Source organism: Vipera ursinii, assembly GCF_947247035.1.
Source record: "Vipera ursinii genome assembly, chromosome: 2".
Classification (NCBI taxonomy): domain Eukaryota; kingdom Metazoa; phylum Chordata; class Lepidosauria; order Squamata; family Viperidae; genus Vipera; species Vipera ursinii.
Genome location: NC_139513.1, coordinates 155,794,375 through 155,820,130, shown reverse-complemented (window position 1 = coordinate 155,820,130; position 25,756 = coordinate 155,794,375). Strand labels below are relative to the sequence as shown.

At 40.6% G+C, this 25,756-nt stretch overlaps 1 protein-coding gene across 4 annotated transcripts in view; it reads right to left on the bottom strand.

Moving 5' to 3' along the window:
• The window catches only part of OS9 (OS9 endoplasmic reticulum lectin), a 47,206-nt gene extending 29,259 nt beyond the window's left edge, over window positions 1-17,947 (bottom strand). For 3 of the 4 annotated variants that reach the window (XM_083356680.1, XM_083356682.1, XM_083356679.1), the window contains exons 1-6: window positions 17,716-17,947; window positions 7,721-7,897; window positions 6,562-6,625; window positions 5,709-5,785; window positions 4,477-4,575; window positions 2,027-2,228 (exon numbers count right to left, since the gene is read on the bottom strand). In XM_083356680.1, coding sequence (XP_083212806.1) covers window positions 2,027-2,228; window positions 4,477-4,575; window positions 5,709-5,785; window positions 6,562-6,625; window positions 7,721-7,897; window positions 17,716-17,883 — 787 coding nt within the window. In that variant the 5' untranslated portion in view covers window positions 17,884-17,947. The remainder of the gene's footprint in view (window positions 1-2,026; window positions 2,229-4,476; window positions 4,576-5,708; window positions 5,786-6,561; window positions 6,626-7,720; window positions 7,898-17,715) is intronic. The other variant, XM_083356681.1, reaches the window with a different exon arrangement.
• Between the last annotated feature and the right edge of the window lie 7,809 nt (window positions 17,948-25,756).

Sequence of the window (25,756 nt, the reverse complement as noted above, 5' to 3'; positions counted from 1 at the left end):
ACTACTAAACCAATCTCCAGGTCTGAATCACTCAAGTGACTTCATGGCTCCGGGGAAATCTGTAACCTGCTCTCACTTCTGTACAATGGCCTCGTCCCTCCATCCTGTCATCCACAGAAAATGGGATCGAAGGACAATCCTTTTTTTTTTCCCTTCAACTTCAGTGTAATGAAGTTAAATGGTCTATATCCCAATTTAGATGTAGGATATAGCGAGTAGAATCCTCCCAAGTTCTGCACCCATCGTACAGCGAGGGGGAAAAAAATTTGATCCCCTGCTGATTTTGTACGTTTGCCCACTGACATAGAAATGATCAGTCTATAATTTTAATGGTAGGTTTATTTTAACAGTGAGAGACAGAATGACAACAAAAAATCCAGAAAAACGCATTTCAAAAAAGTTATAAATTGATTTGCATCTTAATGAGTGAAATAAGTATTTGATCCGCTATCAATCCGCAAGATTTCTGGCTCCCAGGAGTCTTTTATACAGGTAACGAGCTGAGATTAGGAGCACTCTCTTAAAGGGAGTGCTCCTAATCTCAGCACTGTTACCTGTATAAAAGACACCTGTCCACAGAAGCAATCAATCAATCTCTCCACCATAGCCAAGACCAAAGAACTGTCCAAGGATGTCAGGGACAAGATTGTAGATCTATACAAGGCTGGAATGGGCTACAAGACTATTGCCAAGTAGCTTGGTGAGAAGGTGACAACAGTTGGTGTGATTATTCGCAAATGGAAGAAACACAAAATAACTGTCAATCTCCTTCAGTCTGGGGCTCCATACAAGATCTCACCTCATGTGTTTCAATGATCATGAGAATGGTGAGGATTTATCCCAGAACTACACGGGAGGATCTTGTCAATGACCTCAAGGCAGCTGGGACCAGAGTCACCAAGAAAACAATTGGTAACACACACTACGCCGCGAAGGACTGAAATCCTGCAGCGCCCGCAAGGTCCCCCTACTCAGCAAAGCACATGTACACGCCCATCTGAAGTTTGCCAATGAACATCTGAATGACTCAGAGGAGAACTGGGTGAAAGTGTTGTGGTCAGATGAGACCAAAATCGAGCTCTCTGGCATCAACTCAACTTGCCATGTTTGTAGGAGGAGGAATGCTGCCTATGACCCCAAGAATACCATCCCCACAGTCAAACATGGAGGTGGAAATATTATGCTTTGGGGGTGTTTTTCTGCTAAGGGGACAGGGCAACTTCACCACATCAAAGAGACGATGGATGAGGCCATGTACCTCAAATCTTGGGTGAGAACCTCCTTCCCTCACCCAGGGCATTGAAAATGGGTATTCCAGCATGGCAATGACCCAAAAAGACATGGCCAAGGCAACAAAGGAGCGGCTCAAGAAGCAGCACATTAAGGTTCTGGAGTGGCCTAGCTAGTCTCCAGACCTTAATCCCATAGAAAATCTGTGGAGGGAGCTGAAGGGCTGCCAAACGTCAGCCTCGAAACCTTAATGACTTGGAGAGGATCCACAAAGAGGAGTGGAACAAAATCCCTCCTGAGATGTATGCAAACCTGGTGCCCAAGTACAAGAAACGTCTGATCTCTGTGATTGCCGACAAGGGTTTTGCCACTAAGTACCAAGTCATGTTTTGCGAAGGGGTCAAATACTTCTTTCACTCATTAAAATGCAAATCATTTTTTTTTTGGAAATGCATTTTTCTGGATTTTTGTTGTTGTTACTCTGTCTCTCACTGTTAAAATAAACCTACTGTATCGTTAAAATTATAGACTGATCATTTCTTTGATCAGTGGGCAAACGTACAAAATCAGAAAGGGATCGAATTATTTTCCCCCTCGCTGTAACTATCAAAAATAAGAAAAAAAAGATGATCTAAGCCAGCATGTGACTGTGCATATAGCTTCTACAGTCAGTTTTTCACACTGAATTTGAGAACAATTCAGGAAAACAATGTATGAGTCTTTTAAGTTTTCACCCTCACTAAGAGAGGTGTGGAAGGAAGGGCCTTCTCCCTCTTTAGTAACAGGGTATACTTACACACTTGGGCCTTGACATACTCCACATATTCAGCAGGGCTGAGGGCTGGATGACAACGGATGGACTGAGGGGTGGCTGTGGATGGCGGCCGCAGGAACGGGTGGTGGCAGATGCGGGTGGTATGGATTGTCAGCACATAGGAGCAGGACTGTGGCTCATCAACACGGGCAATGTAGTCTCCCGAACCTTCCTCACACAAAAACTGGAATCAAGGTGAGGAAAAACCAATGACAACTGACTTATGAGAGTTCCAACCGTCGGAACACTGTAGTCTCCTGTCCTTTTTTTTTAATCCCATTTGTATCCTGCCTTTCTCCAAAGACTCAGGGTGGCTTACAAGCTTAGCAGTAGCCTTCATTCTATGTATATGCCTACTTATTAGGGCTTTCGCCCCCCCCCCCCAAGCGGCATTATTACAAAGTCAGCTTATTGCCCCCAACAATCTGGGTCCTCATTTTACCTACCTCAGAAGGATGGAAGGCTGAGTCAACCTTGAGCCGGGTGGGATGTGAACCTGCACTAATTGCAGGCAGCTGGTGTTACTTAAGGAGGCATTAGCCCACTGCTCCACCAAGGCTCTTCTTGTGATTCTCCCAAGCAGCATTTCTGTAGGGGTTCAGGCATCAACATTGCCCATCCTTCTCCTGGAAACCCTTCTAACTGAGAATGCCCTGGAATCCATTTTGGACCCGTTCTACCTTTGAAGTTTGCATCTCCTTGGGGCTCTGGCATGAAAACTATCCCAAGACTGCTTTCAGGAATTAGGGAAAAAGGGAAGCAAAGGGGAGTGTAGTTGGATCATCTCATTTTTGAAAACAGCAAGCAAGGAACTGAAATCTCTCCAAAACAGTACAACTGAGATTCTATGCTAGTCAGAAGTTCAGCCCAGATCAACCAGTAGTTTAATGGCCTATTAAATTCTATTTTTCTTTCTTTCTGAAATACAGAACTACAAATGAAAGAAGGACTCTAAGAAGAAAGGTAAGGCCACCACGGGACAAACATAAGTAATTTAGTCAAGTGAGCAATCAAACATCTATTTATCCAACTAGGGGTCTTCCTTCTAGTGCTCTCCTTTGCAAGACATGTGGAGGCAACGATCTTATGCTACCATCTGAGGATCTGAAGTTTCTCAAGTCTGCCCTATGTCAAACACGTCCTTCGCGGAATGAGAGCAGGAATCACCAAGCAGGAACGTGCAACAAAAAGGCTTTAATCAGCTCAAGGAAAAAGTCAGCGCTGGGAGTGAATGTTTAGATTCACAGAGCCTTGGTGGAGCAGTGGGCTAATGCGTCCTTAAGTAACACCAGCTGCCTGCAATTAGTGCAGGTTCGAGTCCCACCAGGCTCAAGGTTCACTCAGCCTTCCATCCTTCCGAGGTAGGTAAAATGAGGACCCAGATTGTTGGGGGCAATAAGCTGACTTTGTAATAATGCCGCTTGGGGGGGGGGGGCGAAAGCCCTAATAAGCAGGCATATACATAGAATGAAGGTTATTGCTAAGCACATTGATTTGTGCGTTAGATTGTAAGCTGCCCTGAGTCTTTGGAGAAGGGCGGGATATAAATGGGATTAAAAAAAACAAAACATAGCCATCCAGAGACAGGACCCCGCTCCCAGGCCACAAACCAGCATCCGTTCACAACCCCTTTATAATCCCTCCTGCCCCCTTGCAACTTTCCTTAGCAATGCGGCTCACGCTGCTCTACGCTGCCACTACCCTCCGCGTGTCCTACAGGCCTCCCACATCCACCAGTCTGCTGCCAAACAGGAAAATAACCCAGGTAAGGTCCCATCCTTAGGTCCGGAAGGCTGGCCTCGCCGCTGGCAGCTCCAAGATGGAAGAATGAGGGGAGGTGAAGCTGCAACCGCCCCCAGGCCTCGCCAGTACATTCGGAGCTTTGGAAGGCCTGCTGCGGCAGCGGCACCCCATCCAGATGTTCAGCTGTCAGATGGGAGGCGGTGGAGCCAGAGGAGAGCTCGCGGTGGCTTGCGGCAGCAGCGGCACTCGACTCGTTACCAGGAGACCAGCAGGGAGGCTGTGACGTGTGCGGAGGCCCGGCAGCAGCCTCCGATGATTGGGGGGGGGCGGTAAGGCATGCAGCAGCAGGTTTTTCAGAGGCAGGGAGAGGGTCTGTCGAGCCGACGCAAGGCTTTCCCTCCCCCTCGCTGTATGTCAGGCCCACGGGGCTCGACACCCTAGAGCAGGGGTCGGCAACCTTGACTCTTTTATGACTCGTGGACTTCAACTCCCAGAATTCCTGAGCCAGCATAGGAATTCTGGGAGTTGAAGTCCACGTGTCATAAAAGAGCCAAGGTTGCCTACCCCTGCCCTAGAGACACTGATATACACCTACGTAAGAGGGAATATTGCTCTGGCCGTATCTATATAGCCTTCTTCTGCAGTAGCTTTCCGCCAAATTCCGTGCATCAAGTTCCCTTTCTTCTTACCCTGACTTCAGCCTCCCTGGGCTTCCCATTCAGGTTACACTTGGATCCATTGACGTAGGTCTGACTGTGATACCGCTTCAACTTGTGTTGTTTTGATGCCTGCAGTTGGGGTGAGAAGCAAAACCAGAGAACTCTCAGGCCACACTTCTGGGTTCATAACTTAGAAGTTAATTGCTTCAGACTAATGGCATCCCCCTTCCCCTACGTAGCTTTAAAATATAAATCTATTTAGAACCAGACTTATTTAGGGGGGAAAAAGAGGATGCACCCCAAGGGTTCTTGCAATTTTATCTCTAGGAAAATACAGAGATTTTTCTTGTGGTCCCCTGGATGTATGCAAGGCTAATTATTAATAAATTGTATGAAGAGGGTAGAGAGGGGAAGAACAGGATTACTGGGGATTCCTCATGATACAACAAGCTAGAAGGCATACTGAAGCAATCCTTGGAGTAACACATCAAGACCTGAAGAGACCCCAGCCCGTTTTGTTGCAGATTGTTCAGTGAAGGAAACCTTTGGCCCCAAACTTTCTATCATGAGGCAGTAGCCAATGAGAAAGCCAACAACCCTCCTAGCCAGTAGTCCCACAGAAGAAAGCAAAATTAAACGAAGAACATATCTGGACTCTACAATTCGCTCCCTACAACAGGAGATTTCATTCCTTTACTTTGTATTAAATATTTCTTGGTCTCCTTCCAAGATCACTACAGTTAAGGCATTTTACAAGATAAGAAACAATACAATTTAGTGTCAAACTATAAAAGAGCCTTACATTTCGCCAATTTTAAATTTTAAATAAGCTATTTAAAATAAAAAGACTATTTTAGATACTGTAAAACAAACTGTGTACAGCTTAAGTACACAGAGCATAACCAAGTACATAAATTGACAGAACCAGTACATTTCCACTATGCTGGAAATGTCACATAGAATACTTGAATTTAACTCTCTGTTTCATTCAGAGACATACATAATAGAAATTCAGAGCATTTAATGGCTCCTAGTCATGCTGTGCTTCTCTATAATAGAGCAGTCTTTGGTACCAAGGCACTTAGTATTGGCAGACAGGGAGAGAAAGGGACAACTAAGAAAAAGTGAAGTAAAATGTTTCTAACTGTATTCTAACACAGGTTGGGAGACAGGAGGCTTAATTTGTGTCTAAACTCTAAGTATTAATCTCAGGAATATCTTATCAAGACCATGGAGGAGCTAAAGGTGTGGGAAACACCCACCTTTGCTGTTTCATTGTCCCAGTCAAATGCAGACTGGTAATACCCAAGATAAAGAATGTCACCTTTGACTTCAGATTCTGGAAAATATAAGGGGAGATACAGTCAGTAAGCAAACTGAAAGCTAGAGTCTCAAGAGACACTCTCCCACCCCATGTCCAAAGATAGGCACGTTAACCTGCAGCAACAAACCAGAACAGTTTTGTGGTACCTTAAAAACTATTTGTTTATGCATAAGTCTGAGATTCTTGATTAAGAAACATAACACGAAATGAGAAGTTTCATTGCTGCAACCTGAGGCAAAAAGGAAAGCATGCCAAACAGATTGTGCGCAATTCCTCCACCACCATCAAGACTGTAAATTGGCAAACATTCAAATTAATGCCTTATCGGTTGCACACATGTTATTAGGCTGCACCCAGCATCTTCCCAAAAGATCCCGATCAATTGTCGGTCTCCCCCATTTCCAGACGCCTAAAATCCATGATTACAGAATGCATGTTTCCAGACTTAGGCAAAACATAGAGATCTTGCAACAGATTTCATTTTCCAAAAAGCGTGAGTTTTTACTAAAAGCGGAAGTTTGGTGTGTACTATACAGTGAGATTTTTAAGATTCTAGAAAGTATGTGGAGGCACAATTGTTTGCATATATTTTCATTCAAGCAAGCTGAGGGAATCGTGGATTTGATCAAATACCTCTGCAGTTAAGATTCCAAGAAACGTCTTGTCTTGCGAAGAGTCCTTGAAACCACACACATGATTTCAATAACGAAGCCTAACAGTTATGGATTTTAGATTTCTCAACCACTCCCTTACACTTCAACCACACATGCAATAAAGGAGAAGATCAGTACCTTCTATGTGGTATTGCTGGATGTGTTTCCCATAGCAGAATTCATACGTCCACCAGTCTTTAGTCTAAGAGAAAAGGGAGAAAAAGGAAAGATCAGAGACACTGACTGAAACAAGAACCCTTCTGAAATCAGAAGTCATCTAAAAACAAAGGCCAGAAACCTGGTGCCTTCTTCGCAGTTTCAATCCGATTCCCATAACTCCCCAAAACTGTCCTAAACTAGCAGTATCCCAAAATTCTGCAGTCAGAAAATTCTGGGCCGCATTAAAAAAAAAAAAATAGGGCGAGCACATAATGCACCGAATCTAGCTGAAAGATTTTAGATACCTGTAGAATTAAAAAGCCAAGCTCCATTTGGAATAGGAGAAATGAAGCTATGGCAGTGAGCATGGCATTAAGATTCAACTGGGATATTCAATCCTCAGTAGTTTTTAAAATAGATAAAAGTTCAGAGTCAGTTTGTTTAAATATAATTTTTGGTAGCAAAAGTTCTCTAAGTGCTCTTTTTTTTCAGGCACTGCGGTTATTAATAAGGAAATATCAAAAATATCAGTTCTGTCTAATAACAAGCAAATCTCTTCCTTAGAAACAATTGTGTGTGTGTGTGGGGGGAAAGTATTATCAATATGGCATAAAAAAATAAGCAGCTAGTTTCATACTAAGCTATGGTTTACTAAATAAGATGCAAGGGTCACATTTGCACAACATGCTTACCAACGACAAATAGTCTGCATACATTTCCATGATGTCTGAAGACAGTTACTGTTGGATTTGGTCATTGGAAAACAAATGTATGATTCCCTATACAGATTCACTGGGTGGCCTTTGGCAAATAATTTTTCATTTGAGCAGTCAATTTCTCCATTAATTTTAAAAAAAAAGGACACCAAAAGATTTATTCCCAAAGATTTGGGGGAGATTAAGGAAATAAGCTATAAATGGATTTCACATTACTATAATGTGATTAAGAATAACAACAGCTTTTACTAAGATGACCTTGTTTTCTGTGTTATTAGGGATCAGAATTATCACTAATCTCCAGGAGAGATATGAGAAAGCAGATCCTTTAACAAAGCCCATTCAGTAAACGTTTTCCAAGTCTTTTGTTTGTGCCTATGTCTCCCAAGGTCCCCTTAGTTTAAAACCCATCCCAAAGTTACTTTAATAAGGCATGGAGCCGCTTCCATTGGTTTCAGCAGTTCTGAGATCCCAAGTCCAGTGTAACTCTGTGGATTCTCCTCTTTGTCTTGATGGATCTTCATTGCAGCAGCTGGTAGTCGACACTCATACTTCTGCTTGTATTTGGAAGAGATGGTTACTACATCAGTGGCCTTACTCTAAAGAGAAATAAAAAAGAGAGATGGATAGAGTTGAGAATTGGCTACAGATAATAAGAGGGTGAGGATAACAAGTGTCAAAGGCACAGAAAGAATGGGACTTGGTGGGGGGGAATTTGTAATTTGGGCTTTCTCGGGCCCTTTAAAAGTTATACTATGAACCAATGAAAAGCTAAATGTGAATCTGTTCCCTCTTGGGTATTTTTCTCCTGTGTTATTTATTTCTTTTCTAGAATCTTAAAAGCTGATCATTTTACTCATCTGCTTGCTCTCAGAAGTTCTAATAGTATTTCTTTGGCAAGGGAAAGCCCACTGAGAATTCTGGGGGGGGGGGGAAGTTGACCTCATCCTTTATAAATTCTGTGGTAAAGGCTCCAGAAAACTTCCACCTGACGGACCACTAAGCTTAAATAGCTGCACCAAGCTATTTCTTTCTGTCAGTTTTCATTTTACAAAATTAAAGAATGTACACGCTGTGAATTCAGTTTGCCTATTAGGTTGCAGGCTAAGGACTCAAGCCTGCAATCCACATCCAGACAAACAAGGTAAGGGACAGAGTTAGCACCATCCATTGTTAAAATAAAACAATTGGGATTACATTACTAAAAGCAAAGATAAAGAACAGAAGCTTCCACCCTCCCAATAACCTCTAAGGAAATCTGGAAAATATGGAACTCCAGAAGTTGACACAATCCAGGAAATCTCAAATGGGATCATTTTGCTTCAGGAAGTCCTGCAGAAATATATTTATGTATTGCTAAGCTAAAATATTGGGCTAGGTTTTCTATGTTGTGCTAAATCTAATTTTCTATTACACACACACAAACACACTCTCAGTTTTCTTAACTTTGAATATTAAACATGGAAACATTCAAAATCGAAAAAGATACATTACAGATACACACACACACACACAAATTCTTTTTATTAATATTTCAAAATGGCTGCTCAAAAAAATATTTTGCCTGGTAGGGCTTGTAATTAATAATAGTAATGTGGAACTCTCATTATGAAATAGACCAGTATCAGCTTATGAACTGGTTGGAGAACTGGATTTTCTTTTATATCAAATTGCCTGTAGTGTCATTGTGATTTGGATAGGTCCGTAATGTATCTTTTTCGAGTTCGAATGCTTCCATGTTTAATATTCAAAGTTAAGAAAACTGTGAGAGTCCAGCAACAGCTGTTAAGTATGAAAAATGGTCATAAGTCATTAGATTCAGTGCTGTTTTAACTTTGAACACTCACTGAATGAACTGTGGTAAGAAAAAAGAGATGTAGGCAAAAACTGTACTCTGTATGTACTGTGTTCTCCTTTCCGAAGTACTTTATGGCAGCAAAAATAATGTATAAACTGAAACCCAGTTAAAGAAAACCTGTTCATTATCTTAAATATTTAGGGTGATGGACAGATAGGCATTAGGCTTGGAAGATGTACTTATTTATTAGAGCCTCCTTATTCAAATGAAAGGATATTGGATAACAAGGGAACTATTGAGTAAATTTTGTAATGAGAGAATCTCTCTGGACTCTGTTTTCCCAAATCCATTTTCATAACACTTCAGGCTATATAATCAAATATGCATCAACAGAGCCGAGCTTAACACGTGGCATCTCCGTGCAGTGCTACGGCCTACTTGAAAAACAAAATAAAAAAATGATATTGAGCCTAAATGTTGTCAGGTAAGGCTTTATTAATACCTCAACAAATGTTCTTTCCACAATTTCCGCAAAACTGGATCAAGAAGGAAGCAAGGAATCGACTCTTTCGTATCCAAAATACTGGGAGAATGAAGGGAAGAAAGGAGGATTTGACTCTGAGCACTCCTCCTAATGGCTTTAACACTTTAAAAAAAAACTAATATGCTTCTCAGGACGTTTCGTGCTTATTACCATATTCTGTGTGTTGTTTGTACCTCAACAAAGATAGACTACACACAAGATCTAATAGGAGCATAGAAGAGGGTTAGATATAAACTGAGTACTCTAAACCAGACATTTCAAACACAAGGCCCGGGGTCCAGATCCAGCCCACGAAGTGGTTTCATGTGGCCCGCGAAGCCATCCTGGAAACAGTGAGGGAACGGCCCCCACTGCCTTGGCCCTGGCCCAGAGACCCTCCTTCTGCCAGAGACCCTCAGATCTGTCCCACTCCTGCCCAGCCCCCCATAGGCACCCTTGATGCGAACGATGTAGAGCTGGCCATGCCCACCCAGCAGGCCATACGCACTCTAGCCACGCCCACCCAGTAGGCCATGCCCACCCTGGCCACACCCACCTGGGCCCCTGAGGGCAACCGCAATGCTGATGCGGCCCTCAATGAAATTGAGTTTGACACCCCTGCTCTAAACTGTCAGATCCCAAAAGCTTCAAATGAAGTCATCTTTAATGATCTTCAACAAGATACAGTAATTAAAAGGTAAAGGTTATGTCTGACTTTAAGGCATGGTGTTCATCTCCGTTTCTTAGCCAAGAGAGCCAGCATTGTCCAAAGACATTTTCCGTGGTCATGTAGCCAGCACTTTAGGCTGAGGTGCACGAAACACTGTTACCTTCCCATTGAAGTGGTACCTATTTATCTACTCCCATCTGCATGCTTTCAAATTGCTAGGTGGGCAGGAGCTGGAGCTAGTAACAGGAGCTCATCCTGTTGCACAGCATCCCAGGTCTCAAACCCAGGCTTCAGCTTTCCAGCTGACAAACTCAGCATCTTTAATCACTGAGACATTGCGTCTCCTCTTAATTAAGAAACCACTGTTTTTAATTAATGAATTGCAGTTCTTAATAAATTGCTGTTAATTAACAGCACAAAAAAGACTTGCTTTAGGACCTCTTTCCAGAGCACGATACCATAGTCTCGCGAGACTGAAGGATGCCAATGAATAAAAGACTAATATTTTATTCTTAATATAACACCAGAGGAACTAAGGAGCCTCTTGTTGCGAGTGAAGGAGAGTGCAAAAGTTGGGTTGAAACTTAACATTAAGAAAACCAAGATCATGGCATCCGGCCCTCTCAATTCCTGGCAAATAGATGGGGAAGAAATGGAGGTAGTGACAGATTTTATTTTCCTGGGCTCCAAGATCACTGCAGATGGGGACTGTAGCCAAGAAATTAAAAGACGCTTGCTCCTAGGGAGGAAAGCCATGGCAAATCTAGACAGCACACTAAAAAGCAGAGACATCACCCTGCCAACAAAAGTGCATATAGTCAAGGCTATGGTCTTCCCAGTTGCAAGGTATGGCTGTGAACGTTGGACCATAAAAAAGGCTGAGCACCAAAGAATTGAGGCCTTTGAACTATGGTGCTGGAGAAGACTCCTGCGAGTCCCTTGGACTGCAAGGCGATCAAACCGGTCAGTCCTAGAGGAGATCAACCCTGACTACTTTTTAGAAGGCCAGATCCTGAAGCTGAAACTCAAATACTTTGGCCACCTAATGAGAAGGAAGGACTCACTAGAGAAGTGCCTAATGCTCGGAAAGATTGAGGGCAAGAGAAGAAAGGGAAGACAGAGAATGAGGTGGCTGGATGGAGTCATTGAAGCAGTAAGCGTGAGCTTAAATGGACTCCAGAAGATGGTAGAGGACAGGAAGGCCTGGAGGAACGTTGTCCATGGGGTTGCGATGGGTCGGACACGACTTCGCAAACAACAACAATATAACACCAGCATATTTTAGCTGGTTGATATTCCTCTTAGCCTACAATTCTATATCTACTTAGTTAGAAATAATAGCAACTGAACCTCAGTAGATTAACATAGATACCCACTGTACTGCAATCATCATCTATGACTAAATGGAGGTTCTAACAAACTCTTCAATGCTATATTAGCATGTACCGTAATTCCCAACGTAGAATATCAGCTGTTATATTTTTCTTGTGTATTAACTGTAATTATATTAATGTAATTTGTAATCTCTGCAGAAAACTTCACATAGGAAATATTAGAAGCAAAACAAAGTCAGAATGGCTTTTACATTTCTATTTTGTGGTACACAATGCAATTTAATTTCAAAGCATGCCTCATTCACTTTAGGATCCTTAATAGAGCCCAAAGAACTGAAAAATAAATTCTGTTCCCCATAGAAGGCAGCAGCAATTCTGTAAGGTTCAGTCAGGGGTAGGCAACCTCAGCTCTTTTATGACTCATGGACTTCAACTCCAGCTATGCTGGCTCAGGAATTCTGGGAATTGAAGTCCATGAGTCATAAAAGAGCCGAGGTTGCCTACCCCTGGGTTCAGTTCTTGTCACAGAAAAAAATGCAATTACAGGTAGTCCTTGATTTACTACCACCTGAACTTCCATCACTAAGCAACATGTTTGTTAGGTGAATCATGCCTGATTTTACAACCTTTTTTGTTGTGGTCATTACATAAATCATGCAGACATTAAGTGAATCCAGATTCCTCATTGGCTGCTTGCCAGAAGCACCCTGAGAAGGTCACAAATGGTGATCACAGGACCCTGGGATGCTGCAACCATCATAAATGTATGCCAGTTGCCAAGCGTCCCACATTCTGATCACATGACCTTGGGGACGTTGTGACAAGTTATAAGTGCAAGGACCGGTTTTCAGGGCCATTCTAAATTCAAATGGTTGTTAAACAAATGGTTGTAAGGACTGCCTATATATCTGTCCACTTTGCTGCATCTACAGCAGCACATGGCAAGGGAATACTGCTGAGGGCAGACAAATTGTTTTGGGGGCAGCGTTCAGGATTTTTCTAAAAAAAACCAAAAACCCTGATAACCCTTCTAACAACTCCTGCTCAATAAGCCCAAAGGCCTTACATCAGCACGAATCAAGCAGCTGTTTGAGGTCTGCTTCAAACAAACTGCCTACAAAATAAAACTCCCTGCTTCACCGAGCCACCAAAGGCGTTCACATATCACACAGCCCACGCTGACTTCTCAAAAAGATTTATAAATATTTCTGCCTGATTGCTCAGGGGAAAAAAAATCGAAAGCTGACAACCAATGCATACCTAAATGCAGAGAAAAATCTCACAAGGCAAATTGCTGTTCACACACCTGCATTAAGTTGGCACAGTCTAACATCTTGAAGGAACCTCTCCACCACTCACTAAATTAGAATGGCTGCCAGCATACCATTGCTTTTCAGAACACAACTTAACGCACTATCCCAAGGGTCATCACTTAGAATAGAAAGCACACAGCAATTCCAGTCATCCCAGAAGGACCTACCAGCAAGTCAACAGTGTCTGTGATTTAGTTAATTAACATTTTCCTTTCAGAATGTCCTCTGAAACAGTGCTGAGAATTGCTGCACATTAGAATTTAGAACTTCAGAGTCAAAGAAGAGTCAAAGAAAAACAATATGCTTCAGATTGGAGGGGGGGGGGAGATCCTTAAAGCCAAACATACAGTAAAACATAATTCTTGGGGGGGGGAGAGGAAATGCCACAACTTTAAGTTACTGCCAATAGGTGATGCCTATAAAAGTGTCCCATTTAATCCAAATTATATTTCCCCTTTAAAAGCAAAATACCACACAGCCCTAATGTTCATGGAAAATAACTATATAAAATAAATTTATTAGTTAGGCATTTTACCAAATGATTCAGGATCACAATGACAAAAAATTTAAAATCCTCCATAGGTTGTCTTCTTTATGCAACTAGTTTAATAATCAGTAACCACAGTAAACTTCACAGCCTATTAAATAATGGCACCTGTTACCACAAGCATCTCTATCTACAATACCATTAGGAATAAAATATTAGGATCACCACACTATTAGGAAATCCGATTTACATAATAATCAGATGCTTATTAAAATAAGTCCCAGGTATCAGAGAAGAGCACCAAATTCTTCCAAAGTTCTCTTTGATGGTATTAGGGGGACTACTTTAGCATAAGAATGCAATCTAAATCTCAGTAGGGTGGGATTTGGCAAATTCAGAATATCCACAACAGCAGGTAGGAAGCACTGCAGCAAATTCTGATGGGCATAATAATAGTGGAAGGGGGAATAAAGATTATAAAAGATTTAAAGTGTACAACAAGCAAATTAAATCAGGTTTGGGAGGATAGGAGTTTCCAATTCCGTGACTGTGCTTCTGGATACTGGTTCCCCAAGAAACATTAGCCTTCAAACAGCAGTAGACTGATTTACAAATGCACTTAACTGACAAAACTGGATTGTAAAGTTGCATACTTCAATAATTCTTAATTAAAGTACTTCACAGAAGATGCCAACAGCTAACTTGCAGTCAATTCAGGAAAACCTCTGGGCCAGCATAGCAGAAAGATCCACACATTTCATTCAAAGTCTACTGGGCATTTGATTTCTCATAAATATCCTTCATACCCCAAAATCCCAAAACCAGATTGGCCCTCTAATTCCAGTCATCTGAAGTTCTTTAGTTTAGCTTACCCCAATCAGGGTATTCCCAAATGGGACTGAAAATAACTTGCAACACCCCCATCGTGCATGGTCAATGATCATGGACGTTGGAACCTATAGTCTAGGTTGCGGACAGCCAAATTACCAATATGTAGCATAGCAGTAAAGTAGGATGGCCAATCTTGTTGCGTGTGTCAAAGTGATTTCATTAGGGATAATATGGTAGAAGGGTTGAAGCAAGCAGGGGACAAGGATTCCTTTGAATGCCCCCTTGTCATTTTCTTTCCTCTCTCCCGAGCACTAGGCAAAGGCAGACAGAACAGTATTGCTTAGCAGAACTCTGTATTTGCTGAGGGCATTTGAAACTAGGCTAATCTGCATGGGTAGCCCAGAGTGTCAGGTGGCCCACCCTGGATGTAAAATAAGAAATGACCATATAACCATTACGAGTTATGTGACTGTTTCCAGAGTAAGCAGCAAATCAAATGAGAAGCAAGTATAATATAGTACAGAAATCACTTGGCTTCAACAGGTTTAATACCAGTCTCTTCTAAATACAAAGGATATAAATGGCAATAGAGCTGAAGCTACCTCTAGTAATAAATCTTCAATTTCTCATGGGGTTGCGTAGATGGTGCAATCCTCAGGTATGATGATGCAACTTTTGCCAGAGTAGTAAACATAAACCCATTGTGACACATTGCTAAGTAAATCACTATTTCCCATAAGAGCAAGGTTACATACTATAAGAAGCAGAGAGAGCACCAAAATAGTTGACAAGGGCCTGAGATGGTCACTGTTAGCACCTGACAATGCTCAGCAAGTACACGAATGACTTAAAATGTGAAAAAAAAAACTAAGTATTAACAAGATTTTGGCAGCCTCTTCAGGTACTGAAACAAAAAAATGAACCTACACCAAGGGCAAAGGCACTATTGTATCAAAACAGGACTGCATTTCAAAACTTCCTCTATTAACAATTCTGAAAAGTTCTGCATTACCTTACTAATGTTCTCTATTTGGGCTAATTGTAGATAATTCAGATAACAACTCAAGCAGCTTGCTGTTCAGTATTAATATAGATGAAACTGATTTTAAATGTTACTAAAAATAATAATTGTTCTCTTAGTTACCAAATAAGATGACACTGTCTTTAGGTTAGGCACTTCTCCTCAATACTTTGCTACACTCCTTCAATTGCTTATTCACTATATAGATTAGATATTGCTTTAAGCACTAAAATGTATAATCTGCTGCATTGTTTTAACTCTCTTTAAAACACAGATCATGATCTGAGTTAGACAGTTCCACTTACATGGATATGTTTTGGACATATACTGATTTTTTTTAAAAAAAAATATATTCTGATTCTGCTTCTACTGTAAGTCCAAGGATATTGAATATCCAGACATTATGTTCTTTGTATACACACTGCACTATTAAAGGCCCAAACAGTATTTGCTAAAAGCATTTTAACCAATTCCTAAATGGTTTTAACGTAATGCTTTTTCTAATCTTAAGAATGAACCAAATACCTGAAAGTAAACACCCATTTGGGGTAATTTTGATCCAGTAATTCTTTCACCCACTGCTGCATTAGGGAAGGCTGTTAAGAATATTGTATAAATTAGGGGTCTTCAAACTTGGCCCTTTTATGACTTGTGGACTTCAACTCCTAGAATTCCTCAGCCAGGCATGCTGGCTGAGGAATTCTGGGAATTCTGGGAGTTGAAGTCCACAAGTCATAAAAGGGCCAAGTTTGAAGACCCCTGGTATAAAGGAATTACTTCTATCTCCCCTATCCTATAAATGGCCCAGTGAGAAGTTTACTTATTGTGAGAAAATATATTGCAGGAACACCAGCCATCTCATTATCATTTCTGCAACATATTATGAGACAGACCGTCTCTATAAATAACTAACCATATATTACAGATGGAACAGGTTTTATAATGTGACTTGACATAGAATTTAACAGTTTTCAGGAGCACTTATTTACCAATACATCACACTGTCTATATTTTAGGAAACTCTGTACATTGCATTACATCACGGTAGTGCTATATGATCAGAACACTAAATTATTTTTTTGCATGAAAGGTGAACTTTGCACAGCAGTATCTCAGATTATAACTTTTATTCTACTTCTGAAAACAAAAATCTTAACCAGTAACATTTATCAGGGGTGTCTAACTGCCAGCCCACAGGCCAGTTGCATCATGCGGAGGCCACGCCAGCTCCAGCAATGCAAAAAAAGTTGCAATATGTAGTGACATGTCATGTGACATGGCAAGATTGACACCCGTGAGTTATATAATGCTGCATCTAAAACTAAGTATTGCATTACTCCATACTTCCATAATGAAAATATTCTACACTAAATAAACAATTCTTACAAGGTATTGTGTGTTTCTAAAATTGGAAATAACCCACTTCAACCTCATCTCAGTCCGTTACCTTATCTGTGATTGTAGTACACTATGAATGTAAAAGGTGGACTTTAAAGAAGATAGAAAGAATATTGCCCTGTTTGGAACTTTGGTGTTGGAGAAGACTCCTGATACTGTGAACAGCTAAGAAAACAAACTAATTGATTTTACTTGAGGGACAAACGATACTCAAATTATCCTACTTTGGATACATTATGAAAAAAGCTGTAAAGGTGGGAAACGTGAAAAAGAAGAGGACAACAAGCAGATGGATTCGGTTACAGTGGCAATGATTGCACCATTGGGAGACTTGCAAGAGCTCATCTTTATCTCTAATCTCTTTGGTCGCTGAAAGTCAAAAATGACTTGATGGCACAAAATCAATCAAGCCTGAATGTGAGACTTTCTGCATGTAAAGCATATTCTGAACCACATATGCTACCGAAATCATGAATTAAAATGATAATACCATGTAGAAAGAAACAGTTTGAAGAGAGACTCATAAAAAGGTAACAGGGTGGTAGTGGCGTCAGTGGCAAGAGCATATTTGAGAGAAGAAACTATAGATCTCAAAAAAAAAACCAACCCAAAAAAGGCAACGCCAACTAAAAGTTCACAATTTTCCTCGCCAACTAAAAGTTCACAATTTTCCTCGTTGCACGGGTTGCAATGCTCTGATCACAGTTAATCATTCAACGTTTCTCCTCCTCTGCATTCTTACATACACACATTTCCTGCATTCTAGGGTGATCTTGGAAAACTACCGGTAACAAATTTGCCTTCTGAATAAAGGTGAGGGGTTGAGTCCTTTCGAGGCAGCTGCTGCATACAAACTGGATTTTCTCTTCAGCCAATGGTGGGTTTCTGCGAACGAGGGAGGATCCGGCGCACACAAGGGGCTGAAGCCACCACACGCGCGTCACAAGGCGCTCCTTCGGGTCCGCTGAACAAATCGCATTCTCTTTAGATTCCCGGACACTCCGCTTTCCACCCACCCCAATTCGGCCCTAAATCGCTTTACCTGCCCGGCCATCACAGGCTCCGCGCCGATCTCAATGCCATATTTCAGCTCGCTCAGCTCGTGCAGGTTCAAGGTGCCAAACGACTCGCCCTGCCCCAGCATCGAAAACGCTGTAAAGAGCACAAAAAGGCCGCAGGAGGCCGACAACCGAAGCACCTCTGCCGCCATCTTCCTCTCACCGCTCCGTCCTGTTATTGCCCTGAGTGAAGGCGGCCTCGGTGACTCATTCCGCCCTTTCCTTTCCATCAATTCCTACGGTCCTAGGAGATGTCAGTTATCACATTGAGGGCTTCCTATTGGCCGTTGTAAGGGAAGTGACTACGACGGGGAGAGTCGAGGCGTTCTTGAAAACCTGGAAAAACTGGATTGGGTCGGTCCACCGAACCAATCACGATGGCGAGCGCCAGCACACGCTGCAGTTGAAAGCGTCTGATGAGTAACAATTGGCCAAGGTAAAGTCATCGTAGCAACCAATCAAGATAACGAGCGCTTGCCGTCTCGGAAGATCGCAAATGCGTGGTGCTATTTTATTTGAAAATCCGAAATGTATTATTTGCGCGCTTTGCGACTTCTGGTGTAAGGATGTAGAATCACGTCCACGGATATGTTTGTGCGTTGAAATTATTCGGAAAATTCCGTCGCATAGCGTAGGGCAAGAATACCAGCTAGTAATTAACCCACATCATTTAAATCTGAACGAAAGCCAATGTGCTACTATGCTGGCTGTTAGTTGTGATTTTACTGAAAGGAGGTATTGGGCGACATTCTGGTTTTGTACATTTAACAGCTGTTCTAAATTATTGCTCACGTATTTATCCCTACTTGCCAAATAACAATCATAGCTAAATTGGGCATGCCTGCCAGCTACAGAACTATGAGTAGGGCTATGCAAATAGGTTCTATAGGTTTCCATGCGATTAAATATGCTTCAGAAGACATTTTGCAATTGCTCTGGTTTGAAAATTCTTCAGGAGAGCTTACCTATTAATGTGTTCTATATGTAACAGTTCCGCTGTCAGGACCCACCCCAAACCACGTCTTAGGAAGACAAAACTCTTGGAGTCAAATCTAGTCCAAAAAGAATCTTTACTATGACATGCTTGGTTGTAGGAATACAAGACAGGACTTAATATTGTACTACAAACTAAACCCTTATAAAGAGTTCCCGGTTCAACCCCCCCCTTAACCCCATTTGGTCAGACCCCCATCATTTACCTCATATCATCCCTCTCGTGGGAAAAAGGAACTTAGGACCTTTTATGTTTATTGCTCTCTTCCGTGACACAAGCCAGATGCTCCTACCCTAACCCCCCCTTTTGTTTCCCCAGTTCAAAAAGCTTCTCTTTTCCTTTGAAATGCCTAATTCTGGCTTAATACACATCCGTTCCCTCCTCCTCGGGAGATGGCAGGATCCATGGAATAATGTTTTAAACATACGTTTATGAATATGATATAAATGGATACTGACATCCGCTAGTTTTTCCATCTCTTTGTGAGGCATTCACGAGGGAAAGATGAAAGAGGTACAGGATGCTTTATGAATGGGAGCTGTAGTAGTCAGAAATGGAAGCACAGTTTAAAAAGTAGCATCTCTTTCTGGTAACCACATGAACCTGTTACTGAATTCTGTCACTGGTGGGCACCAAATTGAGGAAGGCTGCTTGGAATCTGTTACTTGTCAGATCTCATTGTCTCGCATAACTGCTCAGCTCAGAGTCCCACTATATTGCTTCAACATACACCCTTAAAACGGTTTTTGCAGAAGAATGCCCCAATGAGTTTAATGAAGTTTACTCACAAATAAACATTCATACACTTTTATCCTTAGTTGACATTAATTTTTGGTGTAGAACTAGACAGATACACTGTTAGTAGTATCTGTAATATTAAACCTAGTCAGGATGACTGAGGCAAGCAAAATTGAAATTAGATGCTTTAGCATTCACAATTCAGGACTTCTTAAATAGTAAGAATTGAATAAGCCAAATTCTCTCTTCAAAATTAAACAGAATTTCATAGTCTACAAGTTAAGAAACTTAACAAATTTGTATATGGGGGTTAATTCAGAATCCAAACTAGGTGTATTTGTATAAAATAACAATCTTCATTACATCAGTTTTTACTTATTTGCTGGTACCGTAATCAGAAGATACATTTCCAACAGCACTAGATTTAATTCCCATTTTTATCTTGTTAATGACAGATATTTTTAAAGTAATGCATTTTATTTACACATGATTTATTTAATTATTGTAAGGAGCAATAATAGTAAATGCAAAGAAAAACAAAAAAGACGTTAACATAGTAGGAAAGACTGGAAGTTGAATTATGGCTCCTCTCCTCTCCTCTCCTCTCCTCTCCTCTCCTCTCCTCTCCTTTCTTTTCCTTTGAAATACAGGTAGTCCTGACTTACAACAGTTCATTTAGTGACCGTTCAAAGTTACAACAGCACTGAAAAAGACCTATGACCATTTTTCACACTTATGACCATTGCAGTATCCCCATGGTCACATGATCAAAATCCAGATGTTTGGGAACTGGTTCATATTTATGACGGTTGCAGTGTCTTAGGGTCATGTGAATAGTTTTTGTGACCTTCTAACGAGCAAAGTCAATGGGGAAGCCAGATTCACTTAACATCCATGTTACTAACTAACTCAACATTGCAATGATTCACTTAACAACTGTGGCTAGAAAGGTCATAAAATGGGGCAAAACTCACTTAACAAATGTCTCATTTAACAACTGAAATTATGGGCTCAATTATGAGTTGTAAGTCGAGGTCTACCAGTATTTCGCTGTTTATCCAAGTGGCTTCTTTGAAATGTTTCAAACAAAAAAAAGAGAAAAGGAATCCACTTGCCATGACTCAGTTTCTAGAGACAACTCTACCTGGATGACTGAGAATCTTCATCGATATATAGTAGGAAAGAAAAAGGAAAGAAAAACCTAGAAATTGACTAAAGGAGTTGTAAATCATTCAGAAAGCAATAAATAAGCCTGGGTACATTCAAAGTATGGTTCCGACAAATGAAACTTCAAAGAACTTCAAGGCATGTTTACCTTAAAAAATGTTTATTCAAGTGGCATAGCTTTGGCCAAAATCTGAATTCTCCTCCCCTTAGCACATAGTATCAAACACAATTCCCTCCTCTAATTAGTAGTCATAAATCACATTCTCCAATTAGTTTGAATTGCAGGTTTTTCCTCCTGTTCTCTAGCCCGCCATCTCTTATCATCTCTTATTTCAAAAGCCCCTAAGTTCATACACTTTTACAATATTGTTATGTCTAACTAACTCCCATCACATTCCTCCTCCTCCCCCAAGTATCATGTAATTCTAAGAATAATGCATAGGAAAGAAAAAGGCTGCATCTCCATATGTTGTCAAAGCAAGAACATCCGATGTTAGCAGCGTTGGCATTCAGCCTTGAATTTTCTTATAGCAATCACAATCAAACAATATTTGACAACCTTCCTGGATATTTCTACAGACTGAACTGTAGGCAAGAATAAAGTATTCTGTCTTCAGGCCATCCCAAGTGGTTAATCAGGAAGAAAATCTATGGATAAAAAGGAGGACCAACTCACAGGAGGGTGTGCTGAACAGAGTAACTGTACAGATAATGATTGTTCAATTGCTCGGAACAATTGTACTATTGCACAGAAATAAAAGAATAGGAACTATTGCACAGATATAAAAGAATAGCAACTATTCTTATCTACCTACTTGTTTCTTGTTGTTGTTGTTAGTTGTGTAGTTGTGTCTGACCCATCGCGACCGCATGGACAATATTCCTCCAGGCCTTCCTGTCCTCTACCATCTTCTGGAGTCCATTTAAGCTCACGCCTACTGCTTCAGTGACTCCATCCAGCCACCTCATTCTCTGTCGTCCCCTTCTTCTCTTGCTCTCAACCTTTCCCAGCATTAGGCTCTTCTCCAGTGAGTCCTTCCTTCTCATTAGGTGGCCAATGTTTCTACTGCTTGCTAAATTAAAAAAAGGAAAAGAAAAAAAGAAAAGAAAAGAAAAGAAAAGAAAAGAAAAGAAAAGAAAAGTAAAGCAGTTTGGTGAAGCGGTTAAAGCACCAGACTAGAAAATGGGAGATCCTGAGTTCTAGTCCTGCTTTACACATTGTTAGAAAGAAAATTAGATCCATTCTGAGTGCTGTGCCTTCAGAAATAAACTTTTTTGCTTCAATCAACTGTCCAGTACAAGCAAAGTACAAGACCAGCTGTTTGGAAATGGCCACATATCAATTTCCCAGGACAGTTTCTTTCATAAGAAAGCCCTTTCTTTGCTCTTGGAAGCATGCAGAACCTATCCTCTAGGAATCTTTGGAAAGGGCAGTTAGCCAGCCAGTCAGCCAAAAGGGTCAGAGACCCTGCTGAGTTTGTAGGTTTGGCATTGTGAACCAGGGCGATGGCCTCAGAAACAAAGAACCCCTTTGTTTAGGAAATGGGAAAATCTCAGAGAGAGGACGTCTCTGATATCCTAAAGAGATTTTGTTCATTTGAATAGGCTTTGCAATCTTGCTAATTTCAACCTTGGTCTTAAATCTCTTTAAATGTAATTTCCAAGCTTTAAATTGGCTGAAAGATTGGATGAAGAGGACTAGGAGAAGATTGAATGGCTGAACACTGAATGGTGGGGAGGGGGGTTGATTACCTTCCTACAGCAGAAAGCCAGATCTTGGTCCAGTCCCTCTCAGGCCTTTCAACAGCTCTCAAAAGAAACCAGCATGGCTGCATAAACAACTCTCTGATAAATTGAAAGGCAAAAAGGACAAGTATAAGAAGTGGAAAGAGGGGCACATAACTAAGGCAGAATATCAGCAAATAGCCTGAGCCTGCAAAGATGAAGAGAGGAAAGCTAAGGCTCAAAATGAAATAAAGTTTGTGACAAAAGTCAAAAATAACAAAGAAAGCTTCTTTTCAACATATAAAAAACAAAAAAAGTCAAGGAAATGATTGGTGTATTAGTGGAAGAAAGTGGAAAGAAGGTGACAAGCAACAGGGAGAAAGCAGAATTTGTTGTTGTTAGTTGCAAAGTCGTGTCCGACCCATCGCAACCCCATGTACAACGTTTCTCCAGGCATTCCTGTCCTCTACCATCTTCTGGAATACATTTAACTTCACGTCTACTGCTTCAGTGACTCCATCCAGCCACCTCATTCTCTGTCGTCCCCTTTTGACCACATCCAGCTTGCCTTGATTCATGGATCTTACATTCCAGGTTCCTATGGAGAAAAAATCTTTACAGCATCGGACTTTCCTTTCACCACCACATGCATCCACAGTTGAGCATCCTTTCAGCTTTGGCCCAGTCCCTTCATTCTTTCTGGCGCTATTAGTACTAGCCCTCTGCTCTTTCCCAGTAGCATATTGGACACCTGCTGACCTGAGGGGCTCATCTTCCAGCGTCATATCGTTTTGCCTTTTGGTACTGTCCATAGGGTTTTCATGGCAAAGATACCGGAGTGGGTTGCCATTTCCTTCTCCAGTGGATCACATTTTGTCAGAACTCTCTGCTATGACCTGTCCGTCTTGGGTGGCCCTGCACAGCATAGCTCATAGCTTCATTGAATTACGGAAGCCCCTTCGCCGCAACAAGGCAGTAATCATCAGTCTTTACACAAAGGGAAAAAACCATCCAACCTATCAAAAACAGTACCGTAAAAAACAGATTAGAAACACAAGATAGGCAAGAAAATGGTAAGTGAGCACCTATCCACCCTAGACAAGTTCAAATCACCAGGACCAGATGGATTACACCCCAAAGTTCTGAAGGAACAGGCAGACGTGATCTCAGAACCACAGAACTATATCTTTCAAAGATTCTGGAGCACCAGGGAACTACCAGAGGACTGGAAAAGAGCTGATATAGTTTCCATCTTCAAAAAAGGGGAAAAAATAGATCCAGGAAACTACAAACCTATCAGCCTGACCTGGGAAGATGTTGGAAAAGATAATCAACAATGAATCAGTGAACACCTAGAGGCAAACAAAGTCATAACCAAAAACCAACATGGCTTTGTCAAAAACAGATCATGCCAGAGAAATCTTATTGCATTCTTTGACAAGGTGACAAAATTAGTAGACCAGAGGAATGATGTGGATATAATTTACTTGGACTTCAGTAGGGCATTTGATAAAGTAGACCACAACCTACATAAGGTAGAAAAGGTTCCTGTTTTTCAGCGGAGCAGTTGGAAGATTCGGAATGCCGAACCTTTGGCTGAAATTTCTTTTTGTTGGGGATACTAAGGGGCCAGAACCCACCCTGAAGGGGTGGAATGAATGAAGGAAATCCCAGGGACTTAGGAGAGACGGTGGTCTCTCCAAACAGTCCAGGAGAAGCCTCCCAGAAACCAACAGATGAAAAGGCTGGCTAATTCCATGTCCAGCCATAGCTGAAAACAACAACGGAAGCCATAAGCTTTTAAACTAAGTGGATCTTAAACAGCATGCTTGAATCTAGGTAAGAATATTGATTTTCTCTATCCTACCTATTTTTCTGAAGAAGTAAGTCCCCAAAAGAAGAGATCTCTGAAGAAGGAAAGGGGGAAGGGGGACTCTGCTCCCTCCCGTTTGGCTAATGGCAAAACTTTCCCTTTAGAGAAAGAAAAGAGACTATAAAGACTTGAAAAATGAGCAAATGCTGACATCTGCTGGTGGATGAGGATTTTTTTTCTCTGACCCTCAAAGTTTTTTAGAAAATGCAGCTGTGTAAACAAAGTGAGAATAACAAAGCTGAAGCAATAAATACTTCACAAAAGGAAACATATGATAAGCAACAACAATTTCAAAAGACAATGATTTTAAACTACATAGAAATCCAGAATAACTTTGAGAGCATGAATCAACTTATTTCCAATTTAATCTCACTCCAAGAAATTTCCCAGGAAAATACAGTAGAGATGACTGAACAAAATTCTGAGGATAGTGACTTAAAGATGGAACCGTATAGAATGATCACTTCACAAAAAGAAACAGATGATAAGCGGCAAAAATTTCAAAGGACAATGACTTTAAACTACAAGGAAATGCAGAATAACCTTGAGAGCATGAATCAACTTATTTTCAACTTAATTTCACTCCAAGAAATTTTTCAGGAAAATACAGTAGAGGTGACTAAACATAATTCTGAGGATAGAGACTTGAAGATGGAACCATATAAAATAAAAAAAATATGATTTAATCCAAATGGGAAATATTTTAACACATCTAAGCAACTTTGAAGAATTAGAAAAAATTCCTTACAGGGAAACAAATGGTGCAGCAAAATATATTAAGAAAGGCAATGGCCAGAGAAAAAAGACTAAAATGGAAATTCAGGAAAAAAAGATGGAGATTATCAGAAAGAATACTTTAAAAAGAAACATTTGTTTTAATATGGCTAAAGAAATGGAAAACTTTGAAATATACTACTCTTAGAGGGATGAATTTCCCCCCCTTAACTAATATAATATGTTTTTTTTCCTTCTGAAAAAAGTTGAAATGATTTAAACAAAAGCAAATGTTTTACTTATTTAAATGTGACGATAAGAAAAGCATAAAAATGTGTTTTGAATGAGAGTTAAAGGATTAGATGATTAGAACTACTGAATGGAATGGTTAAAGTTTAAATAGATTAAATACATTCTTAGCTATAATCAAAAAGAATAAGAAATTGAGGGAATAAATATATATTAAATTAGGAGGGATACATTTTTTAAGTTATATGTTATTTTTTGTATCTCGGTGCTCTTCTCCTTTTCTTATTTCCCTTCTCTTTCCTCTTTTTCTTTTTTTTCTTCTTTTTTGTCTCTCTATTTTCTTTTCTCTTTCTACTTTTTTACGTATTGATTAAGAAATATAAAAACATGAGAGGGTTTATATGGAAAAAATAGAATTAAATCCACCAATGTAAATATAGTTAAATGTTGGAAAGATTGTCACTTGTAAGAATATTTAGAATTTGGGGGGAGAAGTAAGCTGAAATAAACACGGTAACAGGATTTATGATAAGGCAAATAAAATGACAAATAGGATTATTGAAAG